At 39.3% G+C, this 18,551-nt stretch overlaps 1 protein-coding gene across 3 annotated transcripts in view; it reads left to right on the top strand.

Annotated features, from left to right (window-relative positions):
• The first annotated feature begins 650 nt into the window (after window positions 1–650).
• The window catches only part of CDC14B (cell division cycle 14B), a 103,665-nt gene continuing 85,764 nt past the window's right edge, over window positions 651–18,551 (top strand). For all 3 annotated transcript variants that reach the window (XM_061199312.1, XM_061199309.1, XM_061199310.1), the window contains exon 1: window positions 651–830. In XM_061199312.1, the coding sequence (XP_061055295.1) occupies window positions 671–830 (160 nt within the window). In that variant the 5' untranslated portion in view covers window positions 651–670. The remainder of the gene's footprint in view (window positions 831–18,551) is intronic.

Here is an 18,551-nt window from a genome sequence, read left to right as displayed (position 1 = left end):
GCACTCGGGGAACACAGAAGAAACAGAAAAGTTGGGGGGCTTGCGTAGGGTGGCGAGTACACTTTTATCTTTGGCGGAATCACTCAGACTTTTCTTTATGGCGTCACCAGCTACCTGCCTGTAGAAAAGCTCCGTCTCCGTGACGTCACGCCTCACTGACCAATGAAAGGCCTCAGTCTGCGGGCCCCGAGGAGAGCTGTGGGCCCTTTTTTGTGAATGAAGCTTCACGGACCAGCCCTCCTGGAGTCCCCGGGAGCCGCGGCCCGCTGTGCTCGGGCGCCTCGGCGGCAGCGTCCGCGGCTGCGGTGGGCGCGCACGGTTACTCCGGCCAGCCCCAGCCGCCGGCGGCAACACCGTCGCCTCTGCCGCGCCAGCGGGCTGCAGGCACCTGGGGGCGGGCTGGGGGTCGCCGGCAGCGGCAGGAGGCGCTGTAGCGAGGGCTGCGGCGCGGGTCCCGCGGCGGCCGCAGGAGGGAGCGGGACAGCCGCGGTGGGCCAGGCCCCTCCTCCGGCTCCTGCGCGGCCACCTCCCGCCGGGCTCCGCCGGCGCCTGCAGTCGCCGCAGCGCCCGCAGCCCTGAGCGCCCGCGCGCGGGGCCAGCGGGGGCTTCGGCGGGCTAGCGGGCGCGCGAGGCCATGGTCGTGGTCCTCTGACGGGCCGCGGCCGCCTCCATGAAGCGGAAGAGCGAGCGGCGGCCGACCTGGGCCGCCGCGCCCCCCTGCTCGCGGCGGTGCTCGTCGTCCTCGCCGGGAGTGAAGAAGAGCCGCAGCTCCACGTCGCAGGAACTGCACCACCTGGACCGGCAGGACGACCTGTACCTGGACATCACCGGTGAGCCGGCGAGCGAGCGCATGACGGGGCACCCCGGACACGCGGCACCCGGCGCGGGGGTCCTAGCCCACCCACCCGGGGCAGTAGAGGCGCCTCCCGGGGCCAGACTGACACGCCTCCACCCCCACCCCCATAAAAGCCCGAGCCGGCCACACCCCCTTCAGGATCCGGGCCCTGGGAGCGCCCCCCTACCCCGAGTTTTCTTCTGCGATTGTTGCAAGCTGTAACTTTATCCGTTTTGCACCCTCCTACCCCAGCAAGATGGCCCCAGGGGTCACCTTTATAAATTGCGGGCGTCTGCTCGGCGCCTCGGGATTTTCCTAAATTCGAGTTGATACCGCCTCCCGGGTTGCAAGCTCGGTTGGCCCTTAAGGAGTGTGAACCTTCGAATCACTCCAAAGGATTGCCCGAGCGCGCTGAACACGCCGGCGCGGGAGCTGCAGTATTTATTTGGCGTTTGCCAAGCCTCCGCTGCTCTGTGGGAAATGGAGTCCCTCCCGCCTGGGGCGGCGTTCCCCGGTCCGGCGCGGAAGCCAGATCCTTGCCCTGGTCCTCATTGCACTCGCCCCCTCCCCAGCGCGCGTACGAGCACGCCCCGGACCTCCTAGGGATAATTCCCCTGCCTTGCTTCTGGAATGTCATTTTGATGGCATTTGAACCGGTCAGCTTGATCAATGCCCAGAGTTGTCACTTTTGAGAAATCACAGGTAGAAAAGCAGCCGTTTGATAACTGCTTTATTATTAGTGCCTATTCTACAATTCTTGAAGACTTTATAAATCCAGTTTGGTAGCCGTTGGGTTTGCCAGGATTGACACTGAAGCGTGTGAAGGCATTAAATGAGATGATGTTTGTGGAAACGCTTTGTCTACAATTTTGAGGGATTTTTCAGTCTGTTTTCTGTGGCGCAGAGTGTGTAAACCTCGGTGTGTTGGATTTTTATAAACTGTTTCCCGCCCATTGATAAACCAGGTAAGCTGGAGTGGTCAGAACATTAATTAAGAAAATGCTCAAACACAGAAATTTAGTAGAAATTATTTTCTAGGTCGATGGACAGTTGTTTTGAAACTAAGGTCCATTTCACAGAAAGTTGAGAGTAGAGCGGAAGGTATCGGCGTTGAGTGGATGGACCTTGGCGACGGAGGAGGTAGGCAGGAAGGGGTTCCCTTAAGTACCTGTCTCCGGCTGGCACCTGCCCAGGTCCACCGTAGCGCCTGGCGCTTTAGGAGGTGAAGCCCACTTGCTGAGGCTGAGACTAGGTCCCACCACGTTGTGCGCTCCCGGGGAGATGGCCCCGCAGAGGAGGGCCGCGGGTGCAGGACCCACACAGGCCTTATGCCTTGTTATGTATACCTTTTCGAAGGACCTTGTTGAATAGCATTTAATTTGGGGGCAAGTAACACACTTACTTGGTACAGAATTCTTAATTACAAAGGTAAAGAGGAGTATTATATATAGTGAAAAGCTGGTCTCAGCCACCGGGTGTTTTTCCCCAGAGGCAACTTATGTTCCTAGTTTCTTGTGAATCCTTACAGAAATAGACTGCATGGTTACACGTATACATTCTCTACCGTACGCAAGCACGGCAGCATACAATACGTTGTTTTGCACATTGTTTTCACAGTTTTTCTTAGCAGAAAGATTGTTCTGTATTAGTACATGCAGAACTGCCTCATTTGGTTTTAATTACTGCTTCTGCCAAAATAGATATGGTTTTAAAGTATAAAACCATAAAATGGTGTATGTGGATTTAAATGTATATGTTTTATGACTTGTTTATATATATGTGTATGTTTTATGACTTGTTTAGACAGTTCCCTATTGGAGACACTTGTCTCCAATCAAAAAGGAAGTGTCTGACAGCAAAGTCATTGGGGTAAATCTTCCTTCTTTATGGAGAAAAAGATGCAATGTGGCTGGCTTTCCTGAGGTAGTGATCAATGAATTAATTTCAGAAAACATCACCAAACAGAATATTGAGGAAATAGTTGGTGCACTATATAAAATCATAATACTCTTATTTAGATGACAAGCCCAGATAATGGAAGGGTCCAATCTCAGTGTAAGATCACTCCAGGGGAGTTAAGGAAATCAACTTCCCCTACGATTTCTCCAGATGTCCCTTAGTGACAGTCTTGTATTCCTGGGAATAATGACACTTAATCAGTTTGATTGGGTGTGATATACAAGACAAAGTAACTTTGGATGCAAGGTGGGGATTTCTTTTTACTGGGCTTGTAGGAAACGCTTGAGGCCTCATCCTCAGCAAATGGCAACCTGGTACCATCCTTCCCAACTTGTTTTTCCCTCAGTTATTGTTTTCTAAAAGCAGTGCATGCACATTTTTAATATCAAACATTACTAAAGGAGATATATAAATATAGTTAGTCCGCCTCGCCTGGTAATATTTTCTTTCCCTTCAGTTTTCTACTCATATTCAAGTTTCTACAAATTGTGCCATACCAGTAAGAGTGGTCCTCTTTTTAATGGCTGCATGTTGTTGCATTGTATGGCTGAATTGTGATTTATATAATGCTAATAAATAAATGGTTTTTTGGGGGTTTTCCAGTCCCTACTGCAAATGGCTGCAGTAGCATCAGTGTATATGTCTACCTACATGTGTGACTGTGTAAACTTGAAGTGAAGAGGCCAGGCCAAAGTATATATAGGTTTATCCATTTGTGAGTGGACTTTTGGGGCAATTATGAATAATGCTGCTATGAACAAGTTTTCACGTACAAGTTTTTGGGTATATACCTTTGGGTATATACCAAGGAGTAGAATTCCTTTGGGTATATACCTAGGAGTAGAACTGCTGGATCACATGGTAACTGCCAGGCTTTTTTCCAAAGCAGCTGTACCACCAGCATTCTCACTAGCAATGTATGGATTATTCCACATCCTCACCAACACTTGTTATAGGATTGTGAAGATTCTTTCCCAGTGGGGTTGGTTTGTAAACATTATTACTTCTGCCCACTCTGCCTTTAAATACATTACTTTTTTTTTTTTTAAAAAACTTTGGTCCCTTCACATTTTTATTACAGTCTATTTTATCTATAGGTTGAATTCCCATAGATCCCAGGGTATTTCATGTGTGTACATTTAACATAGGAGGCTTAATTCCTATTTTTGTTCCTCTCTCTTTTGTTATGTGGTCACTATTTATTGTCTATCCTGCCACCCCGATACACTGGACACTACTCTTACTAGGAGCAGACTGACCCAGGTTTTATTCCTAAGCAGACCCCATCAACCTCTCATTGACCATTCATTCAGTTCTTGTCATATGCAATGACACGGAATTTTACCTGTATTCCTGGTGCAGTACCAGTGCACCATGTGAAAGAAAGGTTATAAATACAGTATAAACTGTATATGTTAATGCTAACTGAGAGATAACTGAGTAAAGATAAGATCCTAACGAGTTATCAGTCAGGAAGCAGGGGGAAGAAGGGAAGTGAGGAGGGCTTTCAGTTGGATTTGGAACTAGGTATCTAGATGAGAGAAATACCAAGGGAAAAAATTTCGGACACAGTCAGGTTTTGTTGTTGTTGTTTGTTTGGTTTTGGTTTTTTTTTTTGGCCATGCGGCTTGTGGGATCTTAGTTCCCCAGCCTGGGCCCTTGGCAATGAAAGAGCAGGGTCCTAACCACTGGACCACCAGGAAATTCCCCACAGTCAGGTTTTTGATTTTCCTATGAACCTCCTTGTGGCCAGAAGTCTGAATCTTTTTGATCTCTATACATTCCTGTCCCTTAAATAGGGCACTCCGTAAATGACATTGCACATTTTCCTTTCCTCTTTATTAATATAGAAAAAGAATTAAAGGCTATAACATTACTGCATAATCTGTGTTTGATAATTTATAGGATTTAATAGTTGGTACAGAAGTTCAATTTATTTTACTTTTTTTTTGTTTTTTAAATTTCTGACTAGTAACAAAAATTGTCAATAACTACTGGCTTAAAAAATATTCTTGGTAGTTTGTCTTAAATTGAAAAATACTTTTTTTCAGTGTCTGCCATTATATTCTACCTTTTAAAGAGTGTCTATATTATAACAGTAATTAATTTTATTGGAGAAGCTCTAATTGAGGTCAGGATTGTTACTTAAAAGCATTGATTAATGGTGTATTGGATACTCATCAAATAAAATTAAACAGATACAGCACTACTCTCCCCTTCTTTTTAGGATTTTAAAAATCACACTAGACATCATTAGACAGAAAATTTATTCATTAATTGAAGTATTTTTTGAATGCTTACTATGTAAAATAGTCATGCGTATTCATTGTTTGCAGTGATAGAAATATATTTTTCTTGATAGAAAAGGAATGCTGTTAACCTGGGGCACTGATTCAAGGAGGAAATAAATTAATTTTTCTTCAACAGTTTCATGTAGTAGATTATTGAGTTTCAGTAACTGAAACTCATCAAAGTCTATAGTGTTCATTTTTCTTCTTATGACTTATGTCTATACTTACTCTCTGTGTAATGTGAATTTATTTTCTTGATTTATGTGCTTGCTTAATTCTTCAACATCTTTACTTCTGATGGTATCATGTTAGTCATCTGCTTTGAGTCTCATTCCTTAAGGCACCAATAAAAAGGCAAAAACTTAACACAGTTTCAGTGTTGCTGCCACATAAAGAGTGTTTGGGCATAAAGATGAAGGGGAGGTGGAATAACTGGGTTACAGAGATAGTTGTGTTTTTTTAAAATATTTCTTTATTTATTTGGCTGCACTGGGCTTAGTTGCGGCATGTGGGATCCTCATTGAGGCATGCGGGATCTAGTTCCCTGACCAGGGATTGAACCTGGGCCCCCTGCACTGGGAGTGCGGAGTCTTAACCACTGGAGCACCGGGGAAGTCCCACAGAGATGGTATTAATGCCAGGAGTTGACAGCACAAATTAACTGCTCTGTGCCTTAGAATGCGAATGAATTTCTCCAAATTTTGTTGGGGTTGGGGAGAGCTGGAATGAAACCACTTTGTGGATTTTTAGGATGGAAGGAAGGCACTGGCGCATACCAATGACATTTCTTGGAAATTTCTGAGATAGTCTCTGGGGAACTCTGAATTGATAGAACTGGTATTTTTTGAAAGAATTTTAAGAAGTCACCTAGGAATTTCACAGTTGTCCATTTTTCCCTGTGAAGAAACCAAGACCAGAGATAAGTAATTTTGCAAATTTGTAAAATAAGTTTGCAAATTTGCAAACTGCAAATTAATGCAGTTTCTTTTTGGGAAGGTCATGATTACCTGCCTTTTATTCTTTCTGACATATAAAGCTGCTTCACAGTTATACATAAATGATTTCTTGAACATCTACTAGTTAGTCCTTTGCTACTTTGGCTAGTAGATGATGTCATAGTAGATGCTCCATAAGTAGTATCTATGAAGTTGAATTTAGAGAGATGAATAATTATCTAGTGAATTTGAAAAAATGAGCAAACTAAGTACACAATTCAGGTCTTTCAGAGCTCATGCTGTTTTCTAAGTTGGCCATCATTACACCCCTGATCTTCCAGATATTTCATTCCTTCAGCAAACATGTAATGAATATCTATTCTGCCAGCCTTTTTTTTTCCCCCTTCAAGTGCATAAAATAGGTCACTGCTGGAGATAGTCCCTGCTCTCATGGAGGTTATGTTCTCTGCTTTATTTGAGAAAATAAAACTTGGAGGGTTTGAAGGAGAACTAGCCTGAAGAGGAACCATATCTTGGTTGAAATCTTTGGGGAAGAAAAACTTTGATGGTAGAGTTTTTGAAGAGCTAATTCTGGTAGTTAGGCTCGAGGACACCAGGGAAAGCTGGTGTCTCCCCACACAGGGGCTGAACACAGCCAGATTTAATAACCTTTTGGAGCCTGGATTCTCTCATCTGTTTAAAAATAAAAAGTCTGCAGGGTTGTTGGGAGGATGAAATGAAGGGGATGCATGTTAAGTGCCTGGCTTGGTGCCTCGCTGACAACCGGGGCTCCATAAATGGTCTCTGGTATTACAAGTGTGCCAGCAGTGGGCAAGGCCGGGGGGTACAGAGGGCACACTGAGACAGTCATCATGGTTGGGAGGGTTTCAGGCTCAGAAGCAAACATTTCCCCCATACGTGTACTTGCACAAAAGGTTCGGTGAATCAAAACAGTGAAAATGCAGTGTGTTCCTCTCCCTGCTTCTGAATGTAATCTTCAGAGCAGAAACGCTGCAGATGAGGCTGGCTCAGTATTTGTCAGAGACGGAGGAGGTTTGGCGCCGTGTTGATAATCTTTTCTGCCTTGGGGAAAACGTTACAGTTTCACTTTAAAGATTTCTTGTAAAAGGAAGAATAAACCAAAACTCTTCGGAGGCTATTGTTACATGCTTTTATTATACTGAAGAGTTTGTATGTTGCCTACTATTAAATTGCAGCTAAGTTCATGGGGGGTGGTTCTTCATAAAAATGCAAAGTCCTCATGTGAGAGCCTCAGGTAGAAGGTTATTTTTAAAAAGTGTGTTAAGTTATTTACTGATAAAATACAAATTTTTCCGAGTGACTAACTTAAAGCATGACTGTGCCCTAGTACATCCGTTTTAAAAGAGTATTTCACAGATCCAAAAGCTTTGATACTGGTGGTGCATATTATTGGCAGACAGGGTGTTTGTTTGTTTTGGGTAAAACAAGTTACCTTTCAAAAGACCTTTCTAATGTTTAATGTGTGGCACAGAGACCCAATTTATTTGGAAGGGGTGGGAGTTAGAAAATAAGATAAATAAGAAATGATATCTTTAAATATATTTTTTTTATTACACTGGGAAAAAATAATTTTAGTAGCCAGTATTTTGTTTTTCTTCCCATCCTAGCTACAGAATATTTTTATTTTAATCTTAGTAAGTCCTTTAAGGTCCTTCACATTAAAATTACTTTTATAATTGTCTTTAAAAAGGAATGAAAACATGGGTAGATTGGTTTATCTGAGTATTTAAAAGCCAATCCTCCCTTAGGTCAGGTACCATTATGAGTGAGGTAAGTAGGTCCAGGGGTTACTCTGGGCCAAAAGTGGAGAGATTGTATGGAGACAAAGAAAGTGCTGCAGCAGGAGCTAACCAATTTTCAAATACTGTTTCTTTACAGTTTTTGATTTTTAGCTTCCAAGGTTGGTTAGTCACTTAATTTGTAGAAGTGCTGACTATCATATTAGCCAGGGATTACCTTAGAAAACAATTTCCAAAATAAAATTGATTTTAACTTCTGAAACACAAGGTTATTTAACTGGAATTTGTACATCTCATCTGAATTCTCTAGTTTATTTGAAAGTTTTACGCCCTTCTCTCTCTCTCTTTTTTCTATAGCTTTTCATGGATACTGCTCCAACAAAGGTATTCAGATCATTGACTCTACTTTGCAGTTCTTTGATGATTTTAAAACTGTAGATTTAATCTGTTAGTTGTGATTCTTGGTTCCGTCTCTTCCTGTTTGCGTGTCTTAATTTTAGTCTTAGGTAGCAGTTTTAGTTTTCTATAACTGTAGAGTATCTTTCATATGTTTACGACTTAAGTTGAAATCTGTCTTTACATGAAAGAAAAGTTCTGTTGGTTTCTGTGTACAGGTGATGCTGGAAGTAGTTTCTGTGATATTTTATGGGGTTAATTATGAATGCTATGTTTTGGATGGTGGATATTTTTGGTAATACTAAATTTTTATTTTAATTAAATATCACTTTTGTAGGTGCTTGCCGAAAGGATACTTAGAATGAGTTGTTATGACAGCTGTTCTTGGTTTTTTTCCCCCCAGGTTAACTTCAGTTATTTCTAGGCATTTCTTTGCTTAGTGGACAGGTATATATCTCACTTACTGTTTTTGGTAAGAGGGAAGTCTCATGAAATGCCAACCTGAACTTTGGGAACAGGAGAGTTCTTTTGTATCCTATTAAAAAAAAATTTTTTTTTTTAATATTCTGATTCCCTTTGATTTTCAGGTTCCTCAACCAAGGCCATTTACCAAAAGAACAAATCTGAATGGCCCCATATACTTATTATTTTCAATTGAAAATTTTCTGACTTTATCCTCTTCATCTTTTATTCAGCAGCTTTAATTCTTAGTATAATTTATATTCTAGAGGAGCAATTCTCTTAAGAGTCCTTTATTCACCAGTCAGTTCAAAGATTTGGTCCCATTGTCTTTGAGTCTGAAAAGCTGAGGAAGCTAGGCAGGGTAAATTCATTCTAATTGCATAATATCGCATATTGATTTCATTTCTCAGGTAGTTTACTTTTATACCATTAAAATTTGGTCGAAAGTGTACTTTTCACAAAGGCAAAAAACATCTTGTTCCTGATGTCAGTGATATTTGTTGTTCCTTCAAGTTCTAATTTGACAGTAAAATTACTTTCTTGGCACTGCTATGCAATTTATGACATTGATCTTTTTATACCCAATCCATAATGCTATAATATCATTACAGATTATGAATTCTGCAAAGTCCTCTATTTTAGGACCATCTCAGCTGAATCATTCTCTGCATTTTGCTCATTTATCCTCATTTGTATTCGTATGGATTGTGCTATGGAATTTATTCAACAAATATTTATTGAGCCACTACTTTGAACAAGGCAGTGGGCCAAGTATTACTGAGGAAGGGAGGAGGGGATATGAAGATTTAATAACAACATGCTCATTATCACTGAAAGATTGAGAAGGCATACACTCTTAAGTCATCATCTCAGTGAAGACAGGCAGTGAAGGAATCAGTCATTATGTAATTTTGCTCTCTTAATTTAAACAGTGTCAGTTTGAGAGAAATTTGTGATGGAAATGTTACTTGATAATTCCTACACAAAGTGAATTATATTTTTCAATATGTGGTCAAAATGATCTGTCCTATGGTGTCTTTCTCGTGTGTGTGTGTGTGTGTGTGTGTGTTTGTGTGTGTGTATGTTTTAACCTTTAAAAGAAATGAGAAAAGGCTTCATTTTGGTATGTAACTAATCATATATATGTATGATATGAATATATGCATATAGTTAATAATATCCTGAAAACTATATCTCTACTAACACAGAGCCAAAGTGAAAGGTCTGAATTCCAATTAATTCTGTATTACTAATTTGAATGTCAAAGTATCCCACAGGACATAACTTAAAATGAGATACTTCATTTTATTTTTAAGAATACCTTATTTATTGGTAAGAAGTAATTATAGAGCACCTTTTATGTTGAGTATTGCTTCTTAAATTGGAGGCACTAAAGATGGCTAAATATTTTAAGAACTATATTTGGCATGTGTGACTTTTAAACTGAAAAGCATTCTGATTTTCACATTCTTTTATAGGTGCTGAGGAAGAATTGCTTTGACACGAATGTGTAGCAGAATTAACATTATGGTTTTACATTTTTGGGAGCTGTTCTCAATCTGCTCTTAGAATTTTTTTATTGTACTGCTGTCATTAGGTAGCTTTTTGGAAGCGCCTAATACATGAAACAAGCATCTTAACATTCATTTATTTCCTTTTTGACAGTGTACTGTCAAAAAAGCTTAGAATTTAGCTAGCAAACACAACTGAGGTTGGGATTTTAACTCCACTATTATATTCTAATTTTTAACTATTGTGACTAAAAGGGCTTGAAGTAAAAATCCACTCAGGATATGTTTGAGTGTGTATTATAGTCTCATCCTTGCAATGGGTGCTGCAAGAGCTGCGATAGAGATTTCATAGTTGACCCCGGATCTCTGGGAAGTGACACTAGTACACGGAACTGGGTGATATCTATATATCTTCTGTATCACATAGAGGAACTTATCTGTGAATATCATGGACACTCAAAGATAGATGCCTCTGAATGAATGTGATCCTTGGGAAGGAGGCTTGAGCTGTGTTTTAAAAGATTCTCTTATTTTCCCCTGCAGAACCAGCAGGAACTGTTCTTGACAGTAATACACAGTAGTCTCTGCTTTCTCCTTCCTCCTGACAGTACCATTGCTACTACTGTGGTGGCATTTGTATGTGTGTAGGGTGATTGCTGGGATTGGGGATAGACTATATCCCAGCATGGGATACCCGCCTCCCCGACCTGTCCTGCTCTTGTATTCAGCAGTTAACCTGAATTAAATAATAACTTTGCTCCAAAATGGAAAAATACTTTATTTAGTGAAATCTCTCTTACTCAAGAGGGCAGGAAAAGGAAGATAAACCTTAAAACGTTATTTATTTAATAGGACCTATTCAGATTATTTTGAACAAATACACTTTTAGAGGCTAAATTTGTGGATTCAGAACACAATCATTTCCAGGCACAGTGCTAAAGGAATTTTTTTTTTCTTGTGGAACACTTTTGCGAATTTCCAAAATAAAAATGTTGGCTATTCCAAAGGCTAAGCAATAAACTTGGATTTTTAAAAAAATCCATGCTTTGGATTAAGGACTGTATTTTAAAATGATTTCAGAAAATGAGTATTATTCTAATATAGAGATTTATGAAAAGGATTAATAAATTTTGTTTTATGCCACAAAAGCAATTTTTAAATAATGCCAATTTCTTTTGTGTGCCTTTTACACACCCCATTTAACATAACCATATGCAGTGCTGCTCTGTTGTAATTATGTTGTCTTCAAAACATTTTACTAAGAATAAATAGGCATATATAAAACTGCAGTCAATGTCTTGTTTCGGATTCCCCCAGAACAGACCGAGTCAAGGATTCCAAGGCAAGTACTTTCTTTAGGAGATGGTCCCAGGCAACTCTCAAAGTGAAGTAGGTAAGTGAGAGGATCAGGAGGTGCAGGCCATAGACAGCTCATTAGCAAGCAAGTTACTTACTGTGGTAGCTGTAGTTTGATCCCACAGGGGAAATCTGGGAGCCAGTGTAGAATACGTGAGGATGGAAGGGGGCTGGGATATTTGTACACTAGTAGCTCAGAGGGTGAGTGATAATTTTGAAGTGCTGTGAGGGCAGCCCAAATGGGCTCTGCAGGTGGGAGAAAGTCCTGAAAGAAATGTTGGTATAATTGGAATGTGTGCTGAGAAGGGGAGGGTAGGGAGCGGTGACTCCTGCAGTCGGTCATAGTACGGTTAAATTTTTTCTCTGTGCTCTTAGTGCTATTAGTGTTTTTTTTAGCTATTTAGCCCTCCACCATTATCCCAAGTTGAGTGTGTTATTGTCACTGTGCTGTGTCCTGGTGAGGCAATTTTGATAGCAAATGTTGGGAAAAGGCACACACGTGACAGGGCGGGTTTGTTAGAAAGAACCAATGGGAGAGTATTAAGCTGGATGTTTATGATGCGAGCTTAATGAAGCCTTTGCAAGAATTGTTTAAGAAAACTAGATAAAGATCTGTGTGCAGTTGAGGATAGTTGGAAGTTCTTTGATTTTTATGAAAGGCTTTATAAAGATCACTGTAGCTTGGAGATTTAACTAACAGTTGTGATTAGCATCTAGAAGAATTATGGCCAGAGACAATCCTGACTTCAGTGAATGTGAAGTGACTGGAAGGAGCTGAGCCATTGCCCATGTAGAATGCCAGGACTGATCTCCTTGGACACTATGGATTCCGTGCAAGTACCATTTCCAAGAACTCCTCACCCCCAGCTAAATGGAGTTTATGCATACATGTGAAGTCAGCCACCTTATGTCATTTATTTCCAATAAGGCCAGATAACAAGCATTAGGTACTCTTATGAGTGGTTCAAGATAAATAAATCTACTGATTTAATTGCTCAAGAGTTTATAATCAATGTATCATATGCGTGTACAAAGTGTTACACAAAGTAGGGAAATCACAGTTTACCTTGTGTAAGTAAGAGTTATTTTCCTGCCTTTTGGATGCTTTTCCCATATTATTAAAGCTTTGCATAGTTCCTTTTCATTTTTCTTTGGAAAAAATAATTCAGTCTATTTAACAGAGGGGGAAAATAGTCATACTGCTAATCTTGTGAGAGGTAGACTGTAACAATGCTGAAGCTTTCACAGGGGATCAAGATTCAGTAATAAATGCCTTGACTTTGGAGACATTAGAAATAGTTTTTCATCATTTTCCTAAATATGAGTGGGCAGGTTTTAGAACTTATTAGAAAAACTAGTGCTGGTGATGTTTCCTGCCCTATAATCCTGTTCCATGTTCTTGAGGTGCATTCCTGATCCTGGGTTCCTGACACGTTTATCATTGGTCCATGCAAGCCCCTTTATTAGGCTTTCTGTTTTTGAAATATGGCCCACTAAAGAACACTCAGTATACTCTTCAACTAGAGTTGCTTGTTTTTCTTTTACGTTTTTTCTTTTCTTTATTTTTTGAATAGATAATACATGCACATGGTTCACAATTTAAAAGATACAAAAGAGTAAACAACACAGAGTAAGAGTCCCACTTTCACCTGTCACCTAGCTGCCTATTTCCCCTCTTCAGAATCAGTTGACAAAGCTGACCTCTTATGTCTTACCAGAGGTTTTCTATGTATTTACAAATATATGTATATATGTGTATACAGATGTCTGTATGTTTGTATCCTCTCATGCAAATTATGGTCCATTATTCCCACTGATCTCTACCTTGCTTTTTTTCACTGCTCTTAGGTTGCTCACTGAGCCCAGAATTGGAATAAAGCGAGCTGGAGGATCCTAGTGGGCCATGCTTTCAAGATGCTCTAGATTAAGATGTGATGATAATAGCCTCTGGGTTAGTCAGTGTATGCTCCATGCTAAGGCCCATGCTAAAACCTGTGTCTGTCCTCCACCTCCAAATAAAGTTTCTAAGATATAGGTGCTCATTATTTTTTAAAAAGACAACACATAAAGAAAAAGATCAGTGATGCTACTAGCAAGGGTGTTTTCTCTACCAGTTAGTTTAGGCTTGGTTATACTGTACTAGCAAGCCCCCTCCCAATCTCAGCAGTTTAAAATAAAGATTTAATTCTTGTTTCTGTTTCACAGCCACTGTGGGTTGGCAGGGGTTTCTGCTTCCTGTAATTGTTTGGGAACCTAGGCTTATAAGTAACAGTGGTCTAATATTGCTGGTCCCTGTGCCAGAGGGGAAAAGAATGCTGTGGAGGGTCTTGATCAACAATTAAATGCTCATTTTCGTCATAGTTCATTGGCCAGAATTAACCATGTGGTCCCACCCAACCACAGAGGGGCAGGAATGTGCCTGTTAGGTGAACAGCATTAATGAGTACCACAGTTAGCCTTTTAGATTGTTCAGTGTATATTTGTATACATAGACATCTCTATAGAGAGATGTATTTTTATATCAATAAGATAAACACTAAGTAATTTTATCATTACTTTTTTCCACTTCATATGTTATAGCAGAATCTTTCATTGTCCTAAGTATGTGTCTAAATATGTATCTCTTTTGGATGCATATTATTCTATTTTATGCCTATATAATAATGTATTTCCTTGTGGCTCCTCGCCTGAGGAAAATGTACATTAATTTCCATAAAATTGGTAGAAATATTTAGAGGTTGTAGACCCTCCCCAGCCAAGCATTGGATTCCTATCATGGTCTCTAGGTTGTAAATATAAGTGCTATTTAGAATAACCTCTCTTCATCCCCTTTGTCCCCTCATAAAGTACCGTTTTATAATTTTTTAAACTTGATATTTTGTTTTGTATTGTTTTTTGGTTTTGGCCACGCCACGAGGCTTGTGGGATCTTAGTTCCCTGACCAGATATTGAACCCGGACCCTTGGCAGTGAAAGCGTGGAGTCCTAACCACTGGACCACCAGGGAATTCCCATAAACTTGATATTTTGGATAGGTAAATACAGTTGTCCCTCAGTGTCCGTGGGGGATTGGTTCCAGGAGCCCTGTGTATATTATTAGGGAAATTATTATCTGTGATGATTTACAAATGTGTTTTCTATTTGTCATTTGCCTTTTGATTATCTTATAGTTGTGGTTGTGATGTGTGTTTGCCATGCAAAGTTTGTAGGTGAACCTGCTAATCATTCCTCTTATGGCTTCTGGATTTTAAGTCATAGTTGAACTCAACAAAGCTATTAAGGAATTCTCATGTGTTTAATTTCTCCTGCCCTGGCCTGTATGCTGTTGTTCTTAAGCATTTTACTCACACATATCATATATTATAAACCCCACAATATTGGGTTGGCCAAAAAGTTCGTTTGGGTTTTTCCATAACACGCTACCAAAAACCCGAACGAACTTTTTGGCCAGCCCAATATATTGTTATTACTTTTGTTAAAACAATCATCTTTTAAAGAGATATAATTGAGAAAAATCGTATATATTTACCCATATAGTTACCATTGCTAGTGCCCTTCATTCCTTTGTGTAGATCCAGAGTTCCAAAAGGTATCATTTTCCTTCTGCCTGAAGGATGGTGTTTTTTTGGTTTTGTTTTTGTTTTTTAACATTTCTTATAGTCGGGTCTCTTTTACCTTTTTTTGAATGTTTAAAAATGCCTTCATTTTTGAAACGTTCTTGCTTATTATGGAATTCAAGTTTGGCATTTTTCTTTTTTCTTTCTGTACTTGTAAAGACATTGTTCTGTTGTCTTATCACTTACATTGGTTCCTACAAGAAATCTGATGTCCTTATCTTTGTTTCTCTGTATGTAATATGTACTTTTTCCTCTGGCTGCTTTTAAGATTTTCTCTTTCTCACTGGTTTTGAGAATTTGATTATGGCATATTTTTCTTCACGTTGTGCTCAGGACTTGAATTTCTTGGAGCTGTGGGTTTAAAGAGTTTATCAATTCAGGAAATTTTCAACCATTATTTCTTTAAATTTTTTTTCTGCCCATTCCCCCTCCTTAATATACAAATACCTGTATATTAGGCCATTTTAAGCTGTCCAAGAGCTCACAGATGGTCTTTTCAGTTTTTTTGGATTTTTTTTTTCTCTCACTTTCATTTGGATAGGTTTACTGCTATGCCTTCAAATTCACTAATATTTTCTTCTATTTTCTTATCAGCCATTAATCAAATCCAATGTATTTTTCATCTCAGATTGTAGTTTTCATTTTTAGAAAAGCTTGATTTGGGTGTTTTTTATATCTTCCATGTCTACATTTTTTTACTCTATTTAAAAAATAATAGCCCTTTGAGATGTAATTCACATACCATATAATCCACCCATTTAAAGTGTACATTTCAGTGGCTTATTTTTTTGTAATAGTACATTTTATGTAGTATTGAAATACTAAATATTTAAAAAATAGTATTTTGGGGGATAAATAGTATATTTACAGAGTTGTGCAACTGTCCTCATAATCTAATTTTAGAACGTTTTCATTATCCAAGAAAGAAACCGTGTACCTAATAGCAGTTACTCGCCACTCCCTTCACCTTCTCTTCCATCCCAGCCCTGGGCAACCACTAATCTACTTTCTGTCACTATAGATTTCCTATTTTGGACATTTCATATAAATGGGATTATACTATTATTGATATTTTGTGAGTAGTTTCTTTCACTTAGCATAATGTTTGAGGTTCATCCATGTTGTAACATGTATCATACTACATTCCTTTTTATGGCTGAATAATATTCCATTGTATGACTAGATCACATTAAACTTATATGTGTGTATATATAACTTTATGTGGACATATATTTTATGTGGACATATATTGTCATCTACTAACTGAACATATGAATGCAGTTATGATAACTTTTAATGTTTTTCTCTGCTAATTCTAACTTGTGCATCAGTTCTGAGTCTATTTTGATTCACTGAGTAGTCTCTTCATAATGGGTCGTGCTTTTCTGCTTCCTTGCATGCCTGGCAATCTTTGAATGCTAAATTTTACCTTAGTGGATGCTGGATATTTTTGTATTTTTATAAATCTTCTTGAGTTTTGTTCAGGGATGCAGTTAAGTTACTAGTTTCATACTTTCAGTTCTTGCTTTTATGGTTTATTAGGTGGGCCTGGATCAGTATTCAGCTGAGGACTAATTATTCATTATTGAGGCAAGACCTTCCCGAGTCTTATCCAATGCCCTGTAACTTAGGAGTTTTCACAAAATGGCCTGGAAAACAAGTGCTCTCCCAGCCTGTGTGAATGCCAGACACTGTTTGCTGTAATCCTTTCAGATGGGCTCCAGTGGTTTCCTAACGTGCGTGTTCTGTATGCTCAAATACTTGAGAGGTTTTACAAATCTCCAGGGTTCCCTCTCTGTGCAGCTTCCTTCTCTTTGGTACTCTGTACTATGAACTTTTGCTGCTTGGTTTCCCTGGATTCAGCTTCATCTCAACATGGAGTCTGCTGGGTTCTGCCTTGGTTTACTCTCTCTGTGCAGTGGCTGTAAGCTGGGGTAATTGCAGGACTCACCTTTTTTTGTTTACTGTGCCTTGGAGATCACTGTCCTCCATTGCCTGATATCCAGAGTCCTGAAAACCATTATTTAATGGATTTTGTCTGTTTAAAAAAAATTTTTTTTAGGAGGAATGGTAAATCTGGTCCCTGTTATTCTATCTTGGCTAGCAGTGGAAATCATGTGTTTTCTTATATATTTTATGTTTCATTTTCTTACATTTAAATATTTTCTCCATTTGAAATTTATTCTGCTGTGAGGTCATGGGACCACTTTTATTTACTTTTTCAGATTGCTACCTAATACCATTTATTTACTCGACATCTGGTTTGATTTATCATCTTTATCAAGCGTTAAGTTCCTGTATATGGCTGGGTCTGTTTCAGAACTTCTGTTGTATATATGTCTATCAGACACTAGGAACACTCTGTATTAGTAATGGAGTAATAATCTGGTAGTGCTAGCTCCTTCTTAGAACTCATTTAAAAATTTTTTTTCCTCCAGCTATTCCTGTTTGTTTATCCTTGCATATTTTTCCATATGAATTTTAGGATCAACTTGTCTATTCCATAAACAAACAAAAAATCCTGCTAGTTACTTACATGAATTAACCTGGAGAAAAATAATCTTTAGGATGATGGCTCTTCTGTCCACAAACATGGTATATCTTTTTGTTTGCTCAAGTCTTCTTTTCGGTAGCTCTTTAATGTGTTAAGATTTCATACCATACAGTGTCTTACACTTTACTTGTTAAGCTTTTTCATAGGTACTTTAATCTTTGTTGTTACTATTATGAATGTGATCTTTTTTCTCTTCTGTTTATTTCACATATTAACAATTCTCTGAACAATTAGCTGAACTCTTTACGGAAAATATTTTAATTTTATTTAACTTTGACTCCACAGTGCCTACCAAAGGGTTTGGAAAGTAGAAGTGGCGGTTCAATGTTTAGATGTTAGAATAAAGACTGAGGAGTTACTGTAACTATATTAATACTATATTTACAATGTAGATGATTACCTCATGGCTTTGTTTTTAATTATTAAAGTTTAGGGATTGATCATTTTGATCTTGTTGCTATTTTCTTATTTACCCCTTGTAAATAAGACTCTATTAATATCCTTGTTTAGCTACCTGTTTTTGAACTATGTAGAGTAAGTTAGTATGGCTAATAGTGATTGTATTCAGTGAATAGATTTTTTAATTTGATAAGTGAGTAGGAATTTGCTTGAGAAGCAAAATGGTCTTTTAAAAACTTCGGGTTGGACTTCCCTGGTGGCGCAGTGGTTAAGAATCTGCCTGCCAGTGCAGGGGACACGGGTTCAAGCCCTGGTCTGGGAAGATCCCACATGCCGCGGCGCTACTGAGCCCACGCACCACAACTACTGAAGCCCGCGTGCCTAGAGCCCGTGCTCCGCAACAAGAGAAGCCACTGCATGAGAAGCCCGCACACCGCAACAAAGAGTAGCCCCCGC

This window comes from Eubalaena glacialis, chromosome 9 (assembly GCF_028564815.1).
Source record: "Eubalaena glacialis isolate mEubGla1 chromosome 9, mEubGla1.1.hap2.+ XY, whole genome shotgun sequence".
Taxonomy (NCBI): Eukaryota; Metazoa; Chordata; class Mammalia; order Artiodactyla; family Balaenidae; genus Eubalaena; species Eubalaena glacialis.
Note: the sequence above shows the minus strand (reverse complement) of the source record. Positions and strands in the feature narration are given on the sequence as shown.